Source organism: Malaya genurostris, chromosome 1 (genome assembly GCF_030247185.1).
Source record: "Malaya genurostris strain Urasoe2022 chromosome 1, Malgen_1.1, whole genome shotgun sequence".
NCBI classification, from domain to species: domain Eukaryota; kingdom Metazoa; phylum Arthropoda; class Insecta; order Diptera; family Culicidae; genus Malaya; species Malaya genurostris.
In genome coordinates this window covers 111,344,448-111,365,046 of record NC_080570.1, presented here as the reverse complement: position 1 = coordinate 111,365,046, position 20,599 = coordinate 111,344,448, and the positions used below count along the sequence as shown (strand labels likewise).

At 35.5% G+C, this 20,599-nt stretch overlaps 1 protein-coding gene across 4 annotated transcripts in view; it reads left to right on the top strand.

Annotated features, from left to right (window-relative positions):
* The window catches only part of LOC131425412 (ubiquitin-conjugating enzyme E2-17 kDa), a 38,391-nt gene extending 27,683 nt beyond the window's left edge, over window positions 1-10,708 (top strand). For all 4 annotated transcript variants that reach the window (XM_058587304.1, XM_058587305.1, XM_058587306.1 and 1 more), the window contains 2 exons: window positions 9,309-9,492; window positions 9,962-10,708. In XM_058587304.1, the coding sequence (XP_058443287.1) occupies window positions 9,309-9,492; window positions 9,962-10,101 (324 nt within the window). In that variant the 3' untranslated portion in view covers window positions 10,102-10,708. The remainder of the gene's footprint in view (window positions 1-9,308; window positions 9,493-9,961) is intronic.
* The last annotated feature ends 9,891 nt before the right edge of the window (window positions 10,709-20,599 follow it).

Genomic DNA, 20,599 nt, shown 5'->3' with positions numbered 1-20,599 from the left:
TCTTGCCTTTGCGTCATATTAGAAAGGCAAAAGCTGCGCTCCTGATACTTCGTGTATGAAATTTGTGTAAATAATTGTAATATTTTTGAAACATCTGCATGAACAAGCTTTGTGATTGAATTTTTTCAAAACTGAAATTGAACCGATAATAAAAACACCGCCGTTCGCATTAAATTTATCGCCACAGATCAATCACAGCGGATATAACAGTCCCGTTATGAAAATGTCATGACATTTTGAGCTCGTGACATTCTCGAAACCCGTGACCAAAAGTGAACAAAGCAGCTACTTATCCAGTATGTACCTACACTACCACAAAGCGAACGCTGTGGCTTTGACTGCTGTGAGAGAGTGCGACAAAATTAACTGCTCTCAATATTGCTGTCGTGTGTCGTGGCTCTAATGATTGCGCCAAGCTCTCGTGTCATTGCGAGTTGGCTACTGTTGAACGTAGCAGCTGCGCATATCGTTGGCAGTGACTGTCTTACGCTTGGCAACAGTATAAAAAAATGTCAAATTTTCGCACCCCTGGCTAGCTGGATGACGCTGACTGAATTCAGCTTGGCGTCAATCGTCTTCATGTCAAAGGGTGTACATTGTTTACTGATTTATCTTTACATTTTCTAATTTTTTAAAATGTTTGATTTCTGCGCACAGTTTATTTCGTGTTAAATCCAGTGATTGTCTGTGCGGGGTTAAACCGGACAAAAAAGTGAGGCTCATCCGGACACTTAATTTTCGTTTTGGAACTCTTAACGAATTTTTGTATAATAGTTAAGTATTGATATCTGTATTTCTATTCTATTTTTAACCAGTTATTTGAAATAGATTTACAAAAAAAAATTGAAGCAAAACGTTCAGTATATGTAGCAAAACAATCAAATAGCCATCAATAATAACTCTAAAATCAGTTTCAGCGTAAATTTTTCTGGAGGAGGGCGTCAAGTTTCGAGACAGCAACTATATTTTCGACGAGAAGGATTATGTCTCACGAAAGGTTGAACCAATCGAGAATCCATTCGAACATGACTTCATTTTCTTTGCGCTCATTAGGGTATCTCGAGATATGGCACTCCATTGCATTCGTTCTTCACTTTTCTGTCTAGCTTTATAGTCCGTTTCGCCCCGAAAATTTCCAGAAATATTTTACGTTGGTCACCTCTGCGCGACTTGGCACGAAAACTGATGCATATTTTTCCAAATCACAAATTTGGAAACATAGATGAAAGTTTTTTTTTTCATAAATACGTTTATTTCTTAAGGCAGTTTACATAAGTTTTTCTTCGCCGTAGCATCACTTTTACATAATATTCTTATCCTAATTTAATTCTAACATAGTCACAACGTTTTGAATTTATTAAAACATATTCTCTTATAGCTTAAATATCATCTTAGGTAACTCGTCATTAATTATGAAATCTACTCGGAAATATTATTTGAACCAAACGATTAACTTCTATAAATTATAAAATAAGCTGTTATTTTCAGACATTTTGTTGATAATTTCATAAACTGTTTCGAGTTTGTTTGTATCATTACATAATTTTTATTCTAATTTAGCTATTGGTTGAACTCATGGACGCAGCTGGGATCAGAACTAAGTCTTAAAAGGGGTCTTTATTAAATTGAAACTCCAATTTTCTTTATGAAATGATAAATAAGTTTCATGTATGAAAGGTCACAACAAGCAAGAATGTCTCGAACTGGGACATTGGATAGCCTACCTTGGGTACGCAAAAAATTTATTAGTTGAGATCTGACATCACGATACTCCACGCATGTCCAAACGACATGATCAATATCCCGATAACCTTCTCCGCAAGCACAATGATTAGTCTCGGAGAGCCCAATTCGAAGGAGATGTGCATCTAACGTGTAGTGATTGGACATGAGTCTGGACATCACACGAATGAAATCCCTACTCACATCCAGTCCCCTGAACCATGCCTTTGTCGATATTTTCGGAATAATTGAGTGCATCCACCGACCCAGATCATCTCTATCCCAAGAAGCTTGCCAGCTGGCGTTCTTTGGCGAGACGAGCTATAGAATTCGTTGAAAGCAATCGGTCGCTCATAAATTTCACCCTCAATAGCACCACGTTTGGCTAAAATATCGGCTCTTTCATTGCCAGGAATGGAGCAATGAGCCGGGACCCAGACTATAGTGATTAGATAATTATTGTTCAATATGTCGTTCAGGCACTGTTTTATTTTGCCCAGGAAAAACGGTTCAGTCTTGCCAGTCATGTTTGAGCGAATGGCTTCAATTGCACTCAGACTATCTGTGAAGAGGAAATAATGGTTTGGAGATAATGTGACGATTACACTCAAACTATAATGAACTGCTGCTAGCTCTGCTATATAAACAGATGCAGGTTCTTGAAGTCTAAATGAGGCCGAAACATTATTGTTGAACATACCAAACCCTGTCGCTTCTTCAATTCGCGATCCGTCCGTGTAAAACATTTTCTCAGAGTCAATATGCCTGAACTTACTTGAAAATATTTTTGGGATTTCCGTCGAGCGTAGATGATCCGGGATTCCACGCACTTCGCGCTGCATGGATGTATCGAAAAATAAAGTTGAGTCAGGGATGCTGACACGGATAGGAATATATCTTGATGGGTTGATTTCCTGTGACATGTGGTTAAAATATACTGTCATGAATTTTGTTTGAGATCGAAGCTCGACTAGTCGTTCGAAATTATTAATTACCATGGGATTAAGCACCTCACATCTTATTAGCAGGCGTGATGAAAGCTCCCAAAATCGATCTTTTAATGGAAGAACTCCCGCCAGCACTTCAAGACTCATTGTATGTGTCGAATGCATGCAGCCTAAGGCAATTCGCAAACAACGGTACTAAATTCGCTCAAGTTTGATAATATGAGAGTTTGCAGCGGAACGAAAACAAACGCATCCATATTCCATCACTGAAAGTATCGTTGTTTGATACAATTTTATTAGATCTTGCGGATGAGAACTCCACCAAGATCCTGTTATTGTTCGAAGAAAATTTACTCTTCGTTGGCATTTCGTTATCAGATACCTAATGTGTCCTCCCCACGTGCATTTGGAATCAAACCACACCCCGAGGTATTTAAAAGTTAAAACCTGTTGGATCATTCTTCCCATCATATGGAGCTGAAGCTGCGCGGGATCATGCTTTCTTGAAAAGACGACTAACTTTGTTTTCTCCGCAGAGAATTCGATACCAAGATGTAGATGAAAGTTGTAATCGATGATTTTTTCATTTTCCAAAATGTCCGGCTGAGCCCCAGTCTCTCCTATATTATGAAAACTTTTTTCTTTAAATATTTGAGTAAGCGATACGTTCGAAAGTATATGAAATTCGTATTCCCGTTTACGTTAGAATCAATCACACTTTTGAACATCGTACATGCATATGAATAACGCCCATCCAACTTTAAACTATCAGTTCTGGTACAGACTTAAGTTGTAATGAAAAATGTTTGTTATCATTTGTTATTCGACTTGGTTTTTTTCGCTGATTTTGTATCATCATGCTTGCTTACGTCCGTTTAGACTATTCGACGAACACAACAAATAATATTCGAAAGCTCACCAGAAAAAAAAAACAAGTATTTTACTATACTGCTATACTCTCTAAATGTTTTATTCAGAAAACAAATTTATCGTTTGATTGCAAACATTCGAAAAAACTACAAAGATCAGCCCCATGGGGTTGTTCGGGTCATTGATGTGGAACAAGGCAACCAAAATTGCTAATGATCGACATTTTCAATCTGACAGTTCAATTCACTTTTGAATTCGCAATTGGCAGACTCTCGTGCAATTTTGATTTTTTTAAATTGATCTTTATTAGGAACCAACACCGAACACGCGAACCCAGAATATAGACTCTGTTTGTCTTGATTTATATTTGTTTTGTAACCGACGAAATTACATCAATATCCCAAATGTATGCAATTATATCTTCGTACATACTTGCGATACGGATTGCGATATTTAAGCTTCTCTACACCAACCTTGTGTTCAAGTTTTGTATGCACGCAGTTTTTTTTATAGCGTTAAGTATCTCTATCATTACTACCATTATGCGATTTCGGTTGAAGCTATAAACTTTTTCTCATTATTAATCGAGTTCATCTTATATAAATTAGAAAAATAATCTTAAGCCCTCAAACAACCTACCTTCTTCATACTACACGTAGGACTGGAACGCTAGCTATAATTTCGCTTATATTTATAGATTCGTGTGCTTCTAACAGCTTCACTTTTGCATCGATTGACCAATCAGAGCAATGCTTTCCCATTGATATTTCGCTTACTCCTTCAAAACCAAGTCCCTGCTGGGCCACCATGTTCTTATGACCATCATCTTTTCCGCAGAGACGAAAACAACGCAGAAGTATGTAAACATAAATAAAAGTTTGTTGATGCTAAATACCTGTGATTTATTGAAACAAAGTTGATTTTTATATGTTTGATTATAAATGTGATATCGTTATGGAACGTGCGGTGGCAAGTTGTAATACTGACTTTCACCATCGATGATGTGTTGTATTTTTCTTCATTTTGTTTACTTTGGTCTCAGTGACTTGCTAGCTTTGAAACCCCCAAAGGACCGAGATATTGGTTACGATAGCACTGGCTAGAGCGCCTTATTGTTGCCACCGGGCTGTTTAAAACCGTCGTCTACGTTAGGGAAATCCGGTATGCCGGAGATTTTTAGCTGACAAAATAGGGCACTGCACACCCTTGAATTTCTAATTTGCACCTCTATATAGAGAACAAAGATGCGTTCCACATCGATTGTTGGAAATCGGTTAAACTGTTTTCAATGTATTCGAACGGTTGATTCGCAACATTAAACTGACGAATCCAAACCACGGCATTTCTTCTATTCGTCCGTAAACAAGAATGGGAATTTTCATTCGTACGAATGATGTTCGAATACACGTATCGTTCGTAACTAAACTGGCATACATTCTAGTGTTTCGCATATGCTTAATAACATGAATTAAAGTGATTTAATCATGGCTTAGCATTTATTTGACGAAATTTATTGATATTTAAATATTTTGTAGCAAACGAGTCGCGTTCGAATTCATTAGAGTGAAAACAAGAATGGTTTATTCGTATTCGTTCGAAAGTATCCGTTCGTCGTATGGTCGATACAGACGTAAACAAGAATGAGGGTGAACATAAATATTTTCCAACAAACGACTTTATAAACAAACAATTTTCAAGTAGTAATGTACATATTTCCATACGTATGGAAATTGATTAACATGATCTACAACCTTTCCTCTCCCGAAAAAAAATTTCTGAGTATGCGCCTGCTGGTATTGATGATGGAAACAGTTGAACACGATGCTCCAACGCTTCATGATCAAGGTCATCCTGCGTTTTGCTCGACACCGACGAAACAGTGGAATTCCGAGGCGAACAGCGCACAAAATGAATCGCAAAGAGAGGCAAGGTGCATTAATAAACCGCAAAGGATGCAAACCGTTTCGATACTGAACCTTGTTTTGTGGAGGTTCACTTAAATGAAAACACACAGACCGAAGAGTGGAATTCCTATTAAAATCATCAACTTTTGTTTACAAATCTTTCGTCTTTGTTTAGTGGAGCCATTGTTCATTATTCATTGAATTTTCGACAATTATCTAAAATATATATATAGTTTTATATAATCGAATCGATGTGTAGTATTTCCAGTAGATGCCAGTTGCAATCCGATAACAAAAATCTAATTGAAATCGGTTGAGCTGTAAATATTCAAAACCTGATCACTGTTTGTACAGTTATATATTCCGTATTTCAAATTCTTTATTTTCTATAAGGAGATTAATTAGTATCATACCCTTTTGGTTGACCTAAAACCACTACAACACATCCACTGATTATATTTCATTCTATCACTCGCTGGGTAAAGTTACTCGATATGTTTGTTTCATTTTTATTTTCATTTTATGAAAGTCAATTGTTTCGAGTCTACCTTACGCTTTTATTTTGACGTAGGACTTCTTTGTTTTCTATATAGGGGATTAGAAGTCCTACGTCAAAATAAAAGCGTAAGGTATACTCGAAACAATTGACTTTCATAAAATGAAAATAAAAATGAAACAAACATCTCGAGTAACTTTACCCAGCGAGTGATAGAATGAAATGGGACTACGAGATTTTTTATTTTATAAGTGACATTTGACACATTCACCCACATACATTGCTCAGCTCTATGAACTGTGTCGAATGATATAGAACACTTCGCTCTCTGGGCCAATTCTCACTAGTTAATTTTTCAAGTGAAAGGCAATAAGTGTCCTTTATAGAAAAGCATCGATATCATGATCTTGTGATAACACTAATAAGTAGTTAAAGATTGAACAAAATAATTAGAAAATTACATTTTTCCACCTGAAAAATATAAATTTGAATGTGGCAACCCTGCACGCTATACAAATTTGAACAAAGCACGCTGCGAACGGAGCAAAGTCGCACGTACTAACGCGTACCAGTTTTGCATCGTCATTTTGAATGACGATTTGAATATTTTGACACTCATCGTCCTATAATTTCGGAACCAAAAGTCGAATCAGGATGAAATTGCACAGTATATTTAAAGGCAATGACAGTTTTAATTTGAATCATGATTCGTGAAAATCGGCTTAACCGTTTAATACATTCACTAAATAACAAGATCTGCCAACTAGGTGAATTTAGCAGTAAGTTTTATAAAAAGGTGTATCTCGTTTCCCCACCGCTTGTGAAAAAATACTCATGAAATTGAAAATTTTCACTAATCGTGCTGTAATACCGGAACCGGAAGTCGGATTTGGATCAACTTTTCGGGGACTTTTTAAAGAATTTTAAGAACTTTTATTTGCATCTTAGTTTGTGAAAATCGGTTAAGCAATTTCCGACAAAAATTGAGAGCGCATTTTTGATCAATTTTGCACATATTTCCTTGTAATTCCGGAACCGGAATTGGTTCCAAATGAAATTCAAGAAAATTGTTTGAGGCCATAAGTTCTTTCATTTGAATCTAAGTTTGTGAAAATCCGTTCAGCCATCTCTGAGAAAAATGAGTGAAATTATTTGTCACATACACACACAGACATTTTGTGAGTCGAATGGTATATGAAACGGGTCTCGGTTGTGAAGTCGGTTTTCACAGCGATTGTATAGCCTTTCTGTATGAGAAAGGCAAAAAATCAGAAAAATTTTATGAAGATAGGGTTGATTCAGATTAAGACGTGAAATATAAGTTCGGAGAGTTCTAAAGTACATGAAAATCACCTGCAAATGAAGTCCGCTGCAACAACTTCTCCAATTCGGTTACACTGGAGAGTGTGGAAAAATACATGAAATGGTGTTGGTCATTTGGAAAGTGAAGGTACGCGAGTTAGCAGGTGTTACAAGGATTGCTACTGAGCACACTTGTCTTTTTGGGCGTAGCAGCCGCACATACTGACTCAGAGCAAAAACCACGAACGCGAGCGCACTTTGGAAGCCCGTTTGGATATTTTGATGCGGTACCGGGTTGTATTTGGTGTCGCTTGGTAACTTGGTTCCGGAAAGATAATGGCGTCAGTTTCTAATCTCATGACATACTTTCCATGGACTAGCTGAAAATTTATCAACAGCGAGTATTGGAATGTCATTGAAGACTGAAATCGCAGTGGAATGGCCTTACGTTAAGCGAACATTGGATTTTTACAACACAATTCACCAGCAATAACGAGCATCGGAATCATTGCTCCCCATCCTTATTCTCTCGATAAGGCACCCTCGCACTGTTATCTGTTAACAAACCTCAGAAGACGGTTCATCGACAACAACAAAATCTGCGCGCGCAAGGAAGTCATTGACAAGGCGGAGGAGTATTTTGTAGATCTACCGAAAAATGAATTCGAACGGAATCAAATAGTTGGAAAATTGCCGAAAAAAGTGTATCGGTATTAAAAAGGAAAACTACATTGAATGAAATATGGTACATGTTTGTTCTTCATTCCTAACTAGGTTTCTTTTCACTCAACTTAGTAGCTTGAATGGCAAAGGTTAGCCTCCAAAACTTTTAATAATTTGATGGTGCATATGTGGTTTGACATTAGATTTAACAAACCAAATCGTTTTTGTTGTCCTTTTTCGTTCTTTTTACCATTCAATTTACCGACAGTTGCGGGTTGACTGATCATATCTGCATCAATTTCTTAAACGTTGCAGTAGTTGGTGTCCGTAGAACCGTTAGGATTCTTTTTTGTTTTCTCATCTTGTCTGTAGCTGCTTGTACTGTTCGTTGCGACGTTGGTTGTAGCAGACGAGACCTGATGTACATTGACTCAAACGATGATCAATGTGAGTTTGAAAATAGACAAATAAAACTGATGAAGGGAATAGTGTAAATAAAGTTTGCCTAAAAATCGACCAAATAGACGGAACGTGAACCCACAACTTTCCTATCCGGGGAAACCATTTTGTCTTTCAAATTACTCTAAATTTTCATCTTTATACGGTCGCTTTAGTAGTTTGCGCGAGAAGTCTTCCAAAGACGATATACAATTAAATGTTGCAGCATGAATAATTCCAGTTCAATTGTTTCAAGCAATAATAATAAAATAAAATAAAGGTATTCAAGAATACTTGTCCAGTGATAAAAAGAATACGAACACACATATACATTTGTCAGAAAATCTAGCAATTATGATCAGGCAAACAGTGCACTGACAAGTGCAGAAAAAATGTTTGCTCCCCCATGAGCTTAGTTTAGTAACTGAAGTAACAGCCATTGCTTCAACAGATAACAATGGGAGGAGCAGCAACTATAGCATGACAAAAACGGATTCAACACCCTAAAGCAATGAAGCAAGCTGTGATGCGACTATATGTATGAAAAATATAGTTAATAATTCTTCCCTCACAAATCTACTGGGACCCAAAAATAAATTGGTCGTTTACCTGCTCACACAGTGCATTCAAGTAACTTTAAAATAAATTGTACTAGCACAGGGACAGGTGTCAAAGCGCGGTTCTTCCGCAGGTGTTGCATTTAAAGTTCGAACTGAAGATATTCGCTGTAAAGATGATTTTCTAACTTCTATTTGAAGGATTAGTAAATTTAGTAAACAAATCGTGTGCTGGTCTTCCTTTCTAATCACTTCGTCCAAATTTATTTTTAAATCTCTACAAATCTATTTTTTCTTCTCTTTCATGCGACCGGTTTCGCTTACCAACCAACCACACTGTCGATGATTTTGCTGTCTGCTTGCCTGCCTGCCTGCCTGATTGCCATCGATGCTGTTAAAACCACTGCAGCCAGACAGTCCGTACCAAGGAGGTGTATTCTTCTTAACCATACATTTCCCCACAGATTACCCATTCAAACCACCCAAAGTGGCTTTTACAACACGCATATATCACCCTAACATAAACAGTAATGGTTCGATTTGCCTCGACATTTTACGATCTCAATGGTCACCTGCATTAACTATATCGAAAGGTAAGTGGCAATGGAATCGTTAAATAATTCACTTTCTTTCAAAATAAGTAATCGCTGGTAACACTGTCAATCATGAGTATAGAGCACCAAATGCTGTTCAGTTCAACGCAAGTTAATGTAGATTATACTGTCGAAAAAGTAAAGGAATTATATATGTCAAATACTAAACTTTATCGTTTTGGTGCCATTTTTACATAACACATTACAATAAACGCACTGTGTTATTTGTTGAAAGGCTTTTTTCTAACACTTTAATTGTATACCTTTGAATGTCATTTATTCTCATAGAGGCTCAAATATTTGAATCTACATTCAATTAGTTGATTACCAGTCTTATCAGCGATTGCACCTAGTAAAGCCTCACAGAACAACAATTCACCACATCGCTAGTGAACATATTTGTTCAAATTCCTAATATTTCAAGGTATTTGTGCGCGGCACTAATATTAATTTTCTCGTTTCGTTCCAGTGTTGTTATCAATTTGCTCTCTGCTATGTGATCCTAATCCAGACGATCCACTCGTACCAGAGATTGCTAGAATATACAAAACCGATCGGGAAAAATACAATGAGCTTGCGCGGGAGTGGACAAGAAAGTATGCTATGTGATGCGTTCCAGAAAATAACCTAGAAATCAACAAAAACAACAACAACAGCAACCAGAGAACCAACAGTAACCACAACAACAGAAAGCAACACCCACTTGTATCCGATTTTCTCCTTGTTCTACTCCTTCTACTACTGCTCCACCCGTTGCCACATATTCGCAATGATGATACCGAGGATAATGCAGAAGTGGTCATCGCTGCCACTGAAGACGGTGATGGAATTTCTGAAAGCAACAGTGACATTGTGACTCCCTCTATTTCGATTACAATTAACCAGAGTTTTCGTTGTCAATCCCCTGTTTCCTACCGTCGTTGTCGTCGTCATCATCGTCGTCACCGTACTCGTCCCTGTGACGGTAAACATCCACGCACCGATTATTGGCTGGATGGACGCAAGTACCGAGGAGATGATCAGCAGCAAAAACAAAAACAATATGCAAACGATACGTTTACTATTATTTATTAACATACACACCAACAGATCAATGTCATGATAATCAGCTGGATAACAACAAGAACAAGATCATGAACCGCTACTGCAGGAAAAAGCTGAAAACAAAAGAAAAACAGTAAATAAATCTATTGATTACTCGTAAAAAAAACAATAATCACTGAAATGATCGTTTCGACGGCAATTGTGCGCGTTGATTTCTTGAACAATTCCTGTAGAACCCCTTTCTCCGTCTGTGTACAATAGTGAAAGAGACATAAGTTGGCTGTACCTCCTAGGAGCTCAAAGTGCGTCACGTTCCGTGGGGTATTATTCGTTCTCTAGTTTCTACTCTTTCTATTCACTATCATTTTTAGTTTTGCTTGCTTCAGCTTGCCACCCATTGATTTGTGAATTCTATTTGTTAGTCGATTTGCTTTGCTCGATCTAGCTAGTTTTTGGCGCCTTGCCCTAGGCAATGGAATCGATTGTTTTTTCTTTTCTTTTCTGGTGTGATGTTTTCTTCATGCGTCAAATTTATGAGGAAATCTTATTGTCCGATATTTCCGAACGCTTTCTCTTTTGTAACAAAAAAATGTGAAGTCATAAAATAACATAATAGTCAGCAAGAAATCTTACATCGGAAAAAATTGTATTTTATGTTCGTTTAGAGAAATCTACCTATACTCTTCATACATTGGAGACGAGTGCTGCAAATTTTGAAATTTCCTAAGGCGCAGCATTTGGAAAGCAGAAGGGAGATACAAGATACTGAGATAGTGAGAATCGCGATCAGAACTTAATGAATGTAGAACAGTTACAGTTTGAAGCAAAAACACGTGTGAAATTGAAGTAAAGAAAGAAAAACATACAAGAAAACCTTATAATTAATTTTTATTAGACTTTTTTAATTAGATTAATTATTACTATTACTGCTATCTTATTACTAAACACATGAAAATATTACTGGAAGTAAAGCGAAACAAGAAAGATACAAAAACCAGAAGGAACGTGTATTATTTGTTTCTCAGAATTCTCCTCAAAACAGCTAAAACGTGGAAAACAAAAAATCAAAGTTCATACAATTCAACATCAATGTTCATTCAACTCATTTATACATTTTATTTTCGACTTCCTTCTACTTTAACACCAAAACAATCATGAAAGGGTTACGGCATTGCTTTATTCTTGTTTCAAAGTAAACATTGGCTATTTGTTAACGTTATTCTGATTACAATAAGTGCTTTTGATGCAATCAGTGCAGTGAAACTTCATTCAATTCAATTGAAAAGTAATGCGAAACACACTGACGTTCTCTCTACTGCAGTAAGCTTCACACTCTGACACACACAAAGTTCGCTGACGTACCGAACGGGCAGCATTCGGTTCTTCAATCTATTCAATTCAAATCAAAGCTCAGTTTAACCACCGTCATTTAATCTCTTGAAATAACAAAATATCTCTTTCAATAGCCGAGTGAGAGCCGCCTTCAAATGAGGTTCATGTAAACATTCGAATTGGTTCGAGATAGTAGGTGAAATACAAACCAGATAGCTGAGATATCAATTACAGAATACACATAAATTAATAGTTTCCTCCTTCAGTTTTCATTTTTAATACTTTACTCCATTTATAAGTCTACTCGTTCGAACATTCTCATTACCAACAGTGAAGACAATGAAGCAGCTAGACTACTTGGCACTTGAACCCGAGCAAACAAAACTTCAAATGACTGGGTACGAATATTCAACTGATGATGAATTCTGGGTGATTCACTTGAAAATGGCAGCAAATGTCAAATGAACTTGTATCGATATGCTGATATTTCATTTTCATCTAATATTCACCCCTATTATGTACGTCGATCGATTCGAAATATTCCGAACGAATGTGCAATTTCCATACTGCATTCCGTTCGAGTTGGGTATGAACTCGAACATCATTCTTTCGAGTTGTTCAATTATCGAACATTACTCGATCGACTTGCGTACGTATTACTTCTGTTCGGTTTAGAATCGCTTAATTTGTTTAATTTGTTCATACAAGTATGACGGTTTCGTTCACTAAGAAATGAATCATATAAATAGTGTAAGTAGTGTTGACAGCTTTGATGGTTAGTGTTCGAAATTTCAAGTGTTCCCGAACGAGAGTCGATCGAATCAAACAAGTCGAACGGAATAAAGAATGCAAAATTCGAACTCGAACGAAAGTGTAGATTCGTTCGTATCATAAATCTGTCGGATTGCAGAATCGAGGTGAATATTTGAATCGAATTGATTCAAACGGTACAGTAAGACTTTCGATACTTTACCTATTTGAAGGATTTTTGATGAATTTCAAATGAGTTCATCAAGTTCTGTCACCACTGCTGAAAGGCTAACATCACTATCAAACGTTGGCATTACGTAAGGTGATAGTCACCACGATTTAATCATCTTCATGTCAAAATGAAGGTGATAGCAATTTAATTATCACTTTTAGTAGTGATTTGATTTTTTGAGAAGTGGCTTTATAAATTATTGTCCGTTAGGTGAATTTTAAGCCAATGATATAAACATAACCTACCAATATTGGTCAGAGAGGATAATTTTTAAATAAAATTCGTGCTGATATTGTGCTAAAATTAAATACCAAAATGAAAACTTAGTTTATATAGTTTAAAGAATTCATAGAATGAACGGTAGTATTTATCAATTAAATCCATTTGTGTTGTAATTATTATTTGAAGGAATATCATTGGGGTATTCGTAGAGTCAAAGATAAATTGCTTCCTGGAAAAGTGGTAAGTTTATGAATGTAGACATCTCCTGTTGCACATAACGTAACAACATAAAAATTCTATGCTAACATTTTCAGTAGAATTAGATGGCCGTGACTTAGTGAGCGACATATCAGTCTCGTTCAACTGAACGAGTAAAAAAGATTAAACTGCGTTCTTAATTTTCTTCTTGTGAGTTGAACTAAATACGGCAATATTTTTGGACAATTAGTTGCTGGTAATCATAGTGGATATTCGTAGTACCGGTGGGTAAAATTTCCAAAATGGAACTAGCATTTGAAAGCTCTGTGAAATGCGATAATCGTAAAGTGAATGAAAACTATACACAAAATTATTTAACGGATCGTTCTCCGGTGATGGTGATAGTAAAAGTGATTACCTTCGGTGATTCCAAACATTCTGGTGATCACCTCTTTATCACCAGGAGGTGATAGTCACTTATCACCTTACATGATTCCACCCCAGTTTTTTTCGCAATCGTTGAGCGGAAATTCAAAAGATATCAGTTTGTTTGAAACATTTTTCTGCAAACTGAACGATTATTTAGTGCAGTAGGCCGTTTTACAAACTACCAACAAAATATAATCGCTTGTTGAGTGGGTTGTTTTCACTCCAATGTTTTCGAACGCGATTCCAAGCATCAAAGAACTGACGAATGCTACATAATAAATAGCCAATTCAAGATCAATTTTATTCATTCATTCACTTATTTTGAAATCAAACTTCGTGCAAAATAAAAATAAAATCATGCATTTAATATGAAATAAAGCATGGTTACCAATGGTGTATTATCCATAAAGTACCTAATAGATATGGTAAAATTTGATGCGTTAAATTAGCAGTGATAGTAAAATGGTCGTTTTTTTTTTCTCTAGCGAGCTGTTTTATTAAAACAACAAATTTATCATTTGATTGCAAATCACCTTTACATTGGAAAAGAAATTAGTTGGAAATCGGTTAAACTATTTTTAGTATATTCGAACGGTTGATTCGCAACATTAACGCAACGGCATTTCGTATATTCGTCTGTAAACGAGATTGGGACTTTTCTTTCGTACGAATGGTGTTCGCATACACGTATCGTTCGAAATTAAACTGGCATTCTTTCGTTTCGCATATGGTTAATCACAAGAATTGGAGTGATTTAATCATGGTAGCATTTATTTATGGTCGATACGAACCTTAACAAGAATAAGTTATCTTACCGTTTGGTGACCTAATGCTACATTCATTCGACATTCAAATAAACAGTGGTAAGAAATAGTTATGATACCAGATTCTATACGAATTTCACTCAAATGTTACATTGTGTTACATATAAATTTCAATTGAATCACAATTCGCTAAGTGAATTTTTCCACATGCATTCGTCACATAAATAAAAGTCATTTGAAAATTATGTGACACATAACATGTACGACAATTTAATACGAAAATATCCAATGGAGAAAAAACATATCTAAGTTGAGTAAAAAAGAAACTAAACTTACATTTTTCTAAAAGCACACTTTATAAAATTTACATTTTTATAGATGCACATAAAAGGAGCGTCGCGAATCACTTACATTCACAATTCAAAGCATGTACATCGATACAGACACAAAATTTATGTTCACATGTTAATAAATGTAATTTTGTGTCATCAGCGAAGAAATTACGACATGCCTGAATTTACTTCAAGCATAAGTTTCATTTTTTCTATGAGTGATGTCAGCATGAAGTCTACGAAGCAAACACTTTTGGTATTTATTCCATGCGAAAAAGCACAGTTACAGTTAGTTTTTTTTCCTATGCGTGTAAAAGTTTCGTGTTGTTCGCCCTTTATAACCCAGGTGTTCTTCAGTGTGAACCGATCCTTTTAGAAAACAAACGTCCAATGGAAGTCCTCCAATAAGTTGAACCGTTGGTCCGATGAATGTGCAATAAATCGTCCAACGGGAGGTCGATTATTTAGTGCATCTTCATTGGCCCAATTTGAAACAGACCATAGAACCGAACGCCATTTTTTGTTCAACAAAAAATTGTTAAGCCATTTTCAATACGAGGAGTTGGAGCCCCGTTGGACTAGTTTTACTAAAGAATTTCGGAAGGTTTTCTTCCAACACCACATACCTTATTTTTTATTCTATTTATTGGAATATGAGTTAAAATTAAATTATTAAGATTTAAATAGGGTGTTCAGCCACAAATGGTGACTTTTCAGCTCTATTATATACATGATTTGATTTTTGTGTAGGGAAAATTGTAAACCTACTTGTATTGTGTAATAAGGAAAAGGAACTTATATACTAACTTACTAACTAATACAGAGAGCGAATCGATTCAATTGAAGATTGCATCGATTTTTGTCGGAAGCACACTACATACCTGTAAAATACTTCTATCTCGCGTAGAATAACAACACATTTTCCTTTTAGATGAAAAAAGAACCCCATTTTTGCACTATTTTTTGTAAGAAACAAAACAACAAAAAAACGGTTCCAACAAACTGAACGAATATTTCGTACAGTATGTTGTTCAACAAACGCTCAACGCCCAACAAGATCTAAACGCTTTCTCATTGGGGAATAAAGTATTCTGTATTTAGATTGTATCTGAATATTTCGATCCTATGACGAAAATTAAATTAATCAAACTTATATCAAGATAATAGTTCATTTTACTATCATCGCTTATTTAGGCATTATTTTGTGATTAAAATTGCAAAATAATGCTTCAATTTGGTATAATAGCTTGCTTTGCTATTATTCCGCAATTTAGAGATAATATAATTTATGTAGGTATAAGACCAATCCCAGGTAACCAGGCACTAATAGTGGCATTAAAATAGCCTTTCATGAGCACCAAAATAAATTTAAACCATTTTAAATAGTTTTCTAGAGAAGTTTTAGAAATTTTCAGTGAATTTAGCAGAAATGTAAGAAAAACTAAAATTTTGAAGTATATACTTTAAAATTCTAGATTGAACAAACTGTACAATTTTATTGAAATAGTTTTTAATCGTGTTGATTTTGATTTATATCGTTTATTTACCCCCTGTTTTAACCTAATTATTAATCGTGTTCTTTTATTCTGTTATTCATTCCATATCCATCAGTAATAGAAATATACTTTTCGAAATCGTCAATCGTGTTCCATCAAAGATAATTAGAATACATTTTAAGCTCTTTTAGTAGTCGGCGAAAAGAAAATAATAGGGTATGCATTAACTATTTTCTTCTGATCGGGTTAGCATTCTGTATATCGCATGACGGAAATGCAAATTTTTACATTCAAACGGAATGCAAATTTTTACATTCAAACGAAATATTCCTATTCGATCTAAATACAGATTAGGGGTGAATATCTATTAACTGTAGTAATATAAAATCTCTACAAATTGACAACGATTTTGAAACACAAAGAAATTGAAACTATAGTTTTACTACCGATATTTTGGTGTTGGGTAACAAAATTGTGTACTGTTAAACATAAAAAGGTATTTTTGTCTTTGACTCATCAGTGCAGAGCAGTTCAAATTGAACTGCTATTTACAGAACACTTTTTGTTTTGCAACGGAGTGCAATGTCTTTTCTGACGTGCCGAACGAAAACGTGTTTTCGACTATTTCTGACCGATGCAGTTTTGGTTATGTGCCCTAGCACAAAATTTGGCTAACCCCTAAATGACCAAACCTGCATCGGCCAGAAATAGTCGAAAACATGTTTTCGTTCGGCACGTCAGAAAAGACCGCACGCCGTTGCAAAACAAAAAGTGTTCTGTGAATAGCAGAAACTTTACGTCTGCTTAGCGGTTCAAATTGAACTGCCGAGCACTAAGCAGTTCAATTTGAACTGCTCTGCGCTGATGAGTCAAAGACGAAACGTAAAAATAATAAAAACGGTTATGTGCCCTAGCACAAAATTTGGCTAACCCCTAAATGATAAAAAGGTAGGTATTTTTTCACATGAAATTTCAATTTCATAATGGGTTAGATAGCGTCTGTCAAAATTAGTTGTCTTACGAATACATTTACATGTGTCATACATTAAAAAATTCCGCGTCGTAATTTACCGTTATCTTTTGTCTGAAGCATGAGTGTAAGTTTAGCATGTCCTCAACTCGTAATCCACACAAGACTAAAAATTAAGCGGTAGATTTTAGAAAAGGATTACTACGACTCTTATAATATTTTTGGGGAAATATGTACAGGTATTTCATAATTAGTAACAATACAGCGTTACATTTGCGTACATGATACGTACATAGTCATTAGCAATTAAACGTAAGTATATTAATTTTATGTTTCGAAATATTAAACACGAACAGTAACCATTTTTTAATAAGAGACAACGTCAGGTAGCTGTGAATTTCAAACATGCACTTTATTCATCACGAGCTCATTTCTGAAGTCATCTGCCAAAACCTAATGGTTTGCTCACATGTTCATTCTAAATCATTTCATTTTCTACCATAATATTTCATCTCACGCCACAGTGTTCCAGGTTACACAAACCACCAATAGACGACAAAGATGAACTTGATTCACCGGCTGTCGTCATGTGAAGCCTAGGTTTTAGGTTTTACACGAACATGACATAACCTCACAAAATGAATAGATTGAACTTTTTTTGACTGCCGCCAGTGGTTTATTAGGTTTTGCACGATGACGACACAAATTAACTGCCGATGAATGAAGTTTATCCTTGACAGCTGCTGTGTGTTCGATTTTTTTTGCAACTGCAATTTAAAAGTTGAAAAATGACGAAAAAGTGCCTATTGAAAACGTGTTACACAGTGAAAAGAACTAAAAAGATTGCCCTGTATGCGTTTCAGCATCAAGAAGCGATATTTGTATAAATCTGTTTAGTGTGACTTCCAATTTTTAAATTCAAACGATGAACCTCTGATGAACTTTTAAAGTGTAAACAAACGCACGGCGGCTGTCAAAAAAGTTCATTCCGTTCATTTTGTGAGGTTATGTCATGTTCGTGTAAAACCTAATTAGGTTTGGTTCATTTGTGTCGTCATCGTGCAAAACCTAATTGTGTAAAGCCTAATTAGATTTTTTATCGTGACGTCACAAATGAACAAGAATCCATCCTTGACAGTTCAGCGGTACTGTTTACAAACAAGTTTAAACAAAATCGAGGAACACATCTTATACAATCATCTGTACATTTTGCAACTAGTCACTTTTATATAATCAATCTCAAAAACAAACCGTATCCAATTGTGAACAAAAACAAAACAAACACACGGCATCTGTCAAAGATGAACTTCATTCATCGGCAGTTCATTTGTGTCGTCATCGTGTAAACCCTAATTAGGTTTAAATTAAGTTTCTGCTTACAATTATAGAAATACAGTATATACATTAAAGTATATGTTTGTTGAAAACAAATTTAACTGCGGAATTCAGTTAGCTCAGTCAGAATTTTTTTTCATCAGTTTAGTTTTACTTAAGGAAAAATAAAATCGAAAAAATGCGGAAGTACAACTTTGCGAAAAATACACATCAGAGGCTGAACGTGATCATGCCAACTATCTCTTTCCCATTAAATTGTTCATTTAATTTACTTTTCGAAAAAACATCATTTTCATTCCCATCGTTTGAGAACCATTGTATCTCATTGCCACTTGTGTATCTGTATTAATTCCATACTTAATTTGGATTATCGACCTCAGCTGTTCAAATCTCGGTACGTAGTTTTAAACGTTTTATCACTTTTAGGTGCTGCTGTCAAAAAATATTAGTTTGTGCTGATATATCAGTAGAATGAGAATATTCGGTAGTTCAGCTGTTCCAAACTCGTCAAAAGGTGAAAAAATCATCGAACGAAGATTAGTGTGTGCAAAATCGAAACCGGAATTTTCTAATCAAAATTCAGATGTGATCCAGAATATAGTTCAGTGCAAGAATTCAGCTGCTTAGTTCAGTGTTGAACCAGAATCCTGAACTTGAATTCATTTTCACAGTACAGGTTCTGTGATCAGGTCAACAATCCAAAATTAAGTTGAATTCAGCTTCAAAATTCAGTTCCCGAGTTCATGTTCAGAACTTAGTTCCAGAAACTAGCATCGACATTGAGAAATCAGGCCTCATATTCAGGTTAGCATTTGCATCAAAAATTTATTTCCAGAAATTCATTTTTGTTGACTTTACCATGAGACTGGAGTACGAAGTTATACAGGATACACCATCTGAGTCGGGTTAATTGAAATGTTGAAAATTCTTTTCTCAATTCTTGACAGATTGAATGAGAAATTGAGATTTCCATTTTACAATAATATTCCTTTGCTGCATTTGCTCTTCCCGTGCTCATATAACCAACATCATGATGAATCGAAAAGTTTACCAAACATTTTTTGTGTATTTCCGATAGTACAAAGTGCACTAACATCACCCTATACTGATGAAAATGCATTGACTTGACCGCTAGAGATAATCGGGTTAAGGGTTCGAACCTAACAGAATTATGTCGGATTCGGGTTTAGATCGAGAATTCGTAAAACGTCAAAACCATATCAAATGTGTGAGTATATGAAGAAAACTTTGTTATATTAAAAGGTAGATTGAATCATTGGATCAGAGTCATTTAGTAGCAAATCATTTTTCCGATGGTCGTTTTTTATCGAAAGAGTCATTTCATCGAAAGCGAATTACAATTTGCTCTGGTTTGTTTGGTAAATATCTACTACGGCTCGGTAATAGAAACAAGCTATAGATAAACCTGTTAAAAATCATAAACCTAGACATATATGATTGCTCTCTCGGCATTAATCATTTATGAAGAATAAATAAACAGGTTCGATGATGAGCTCTAGTCTGCAGGTGCGAGTTATGCAACTGATAATTATGTGGTTGGTTTAATATGATGTACATTAGTTCTCTCGAAATATTTCAAGGGAAATAATTTGAACTGATCTATAGACTTGGAAGGAACTATTTGGCTCTTGGTTTATAAGCTTTTTTTTTGGTGAACGAATAATATCAGAATTGAAACAAATCTGGGATTGAGATAAATCAAAGAAAATAAAAACTACACTATTAAAGGGATTGCAGAGGTTTGAAGATCAATCGGCTATTATTACTGTAATAGGTGAGATTAATTATGTGATGAACAGTTATAGCATCAAGCCGATAGTTACTGCAGACGAATTTCTTCGAAGCGGTGGTTCCGCAATAACATAAACATAACTATGTTAAATTTCTCCGGTTCTCTGGCGGCGTCTGTGCAATTTTCTCTCGCTCCCGAGAAATTTTACTTTCAGTAAGGTCGATTGGCAACGGTGTGCTAGCGTAAATAG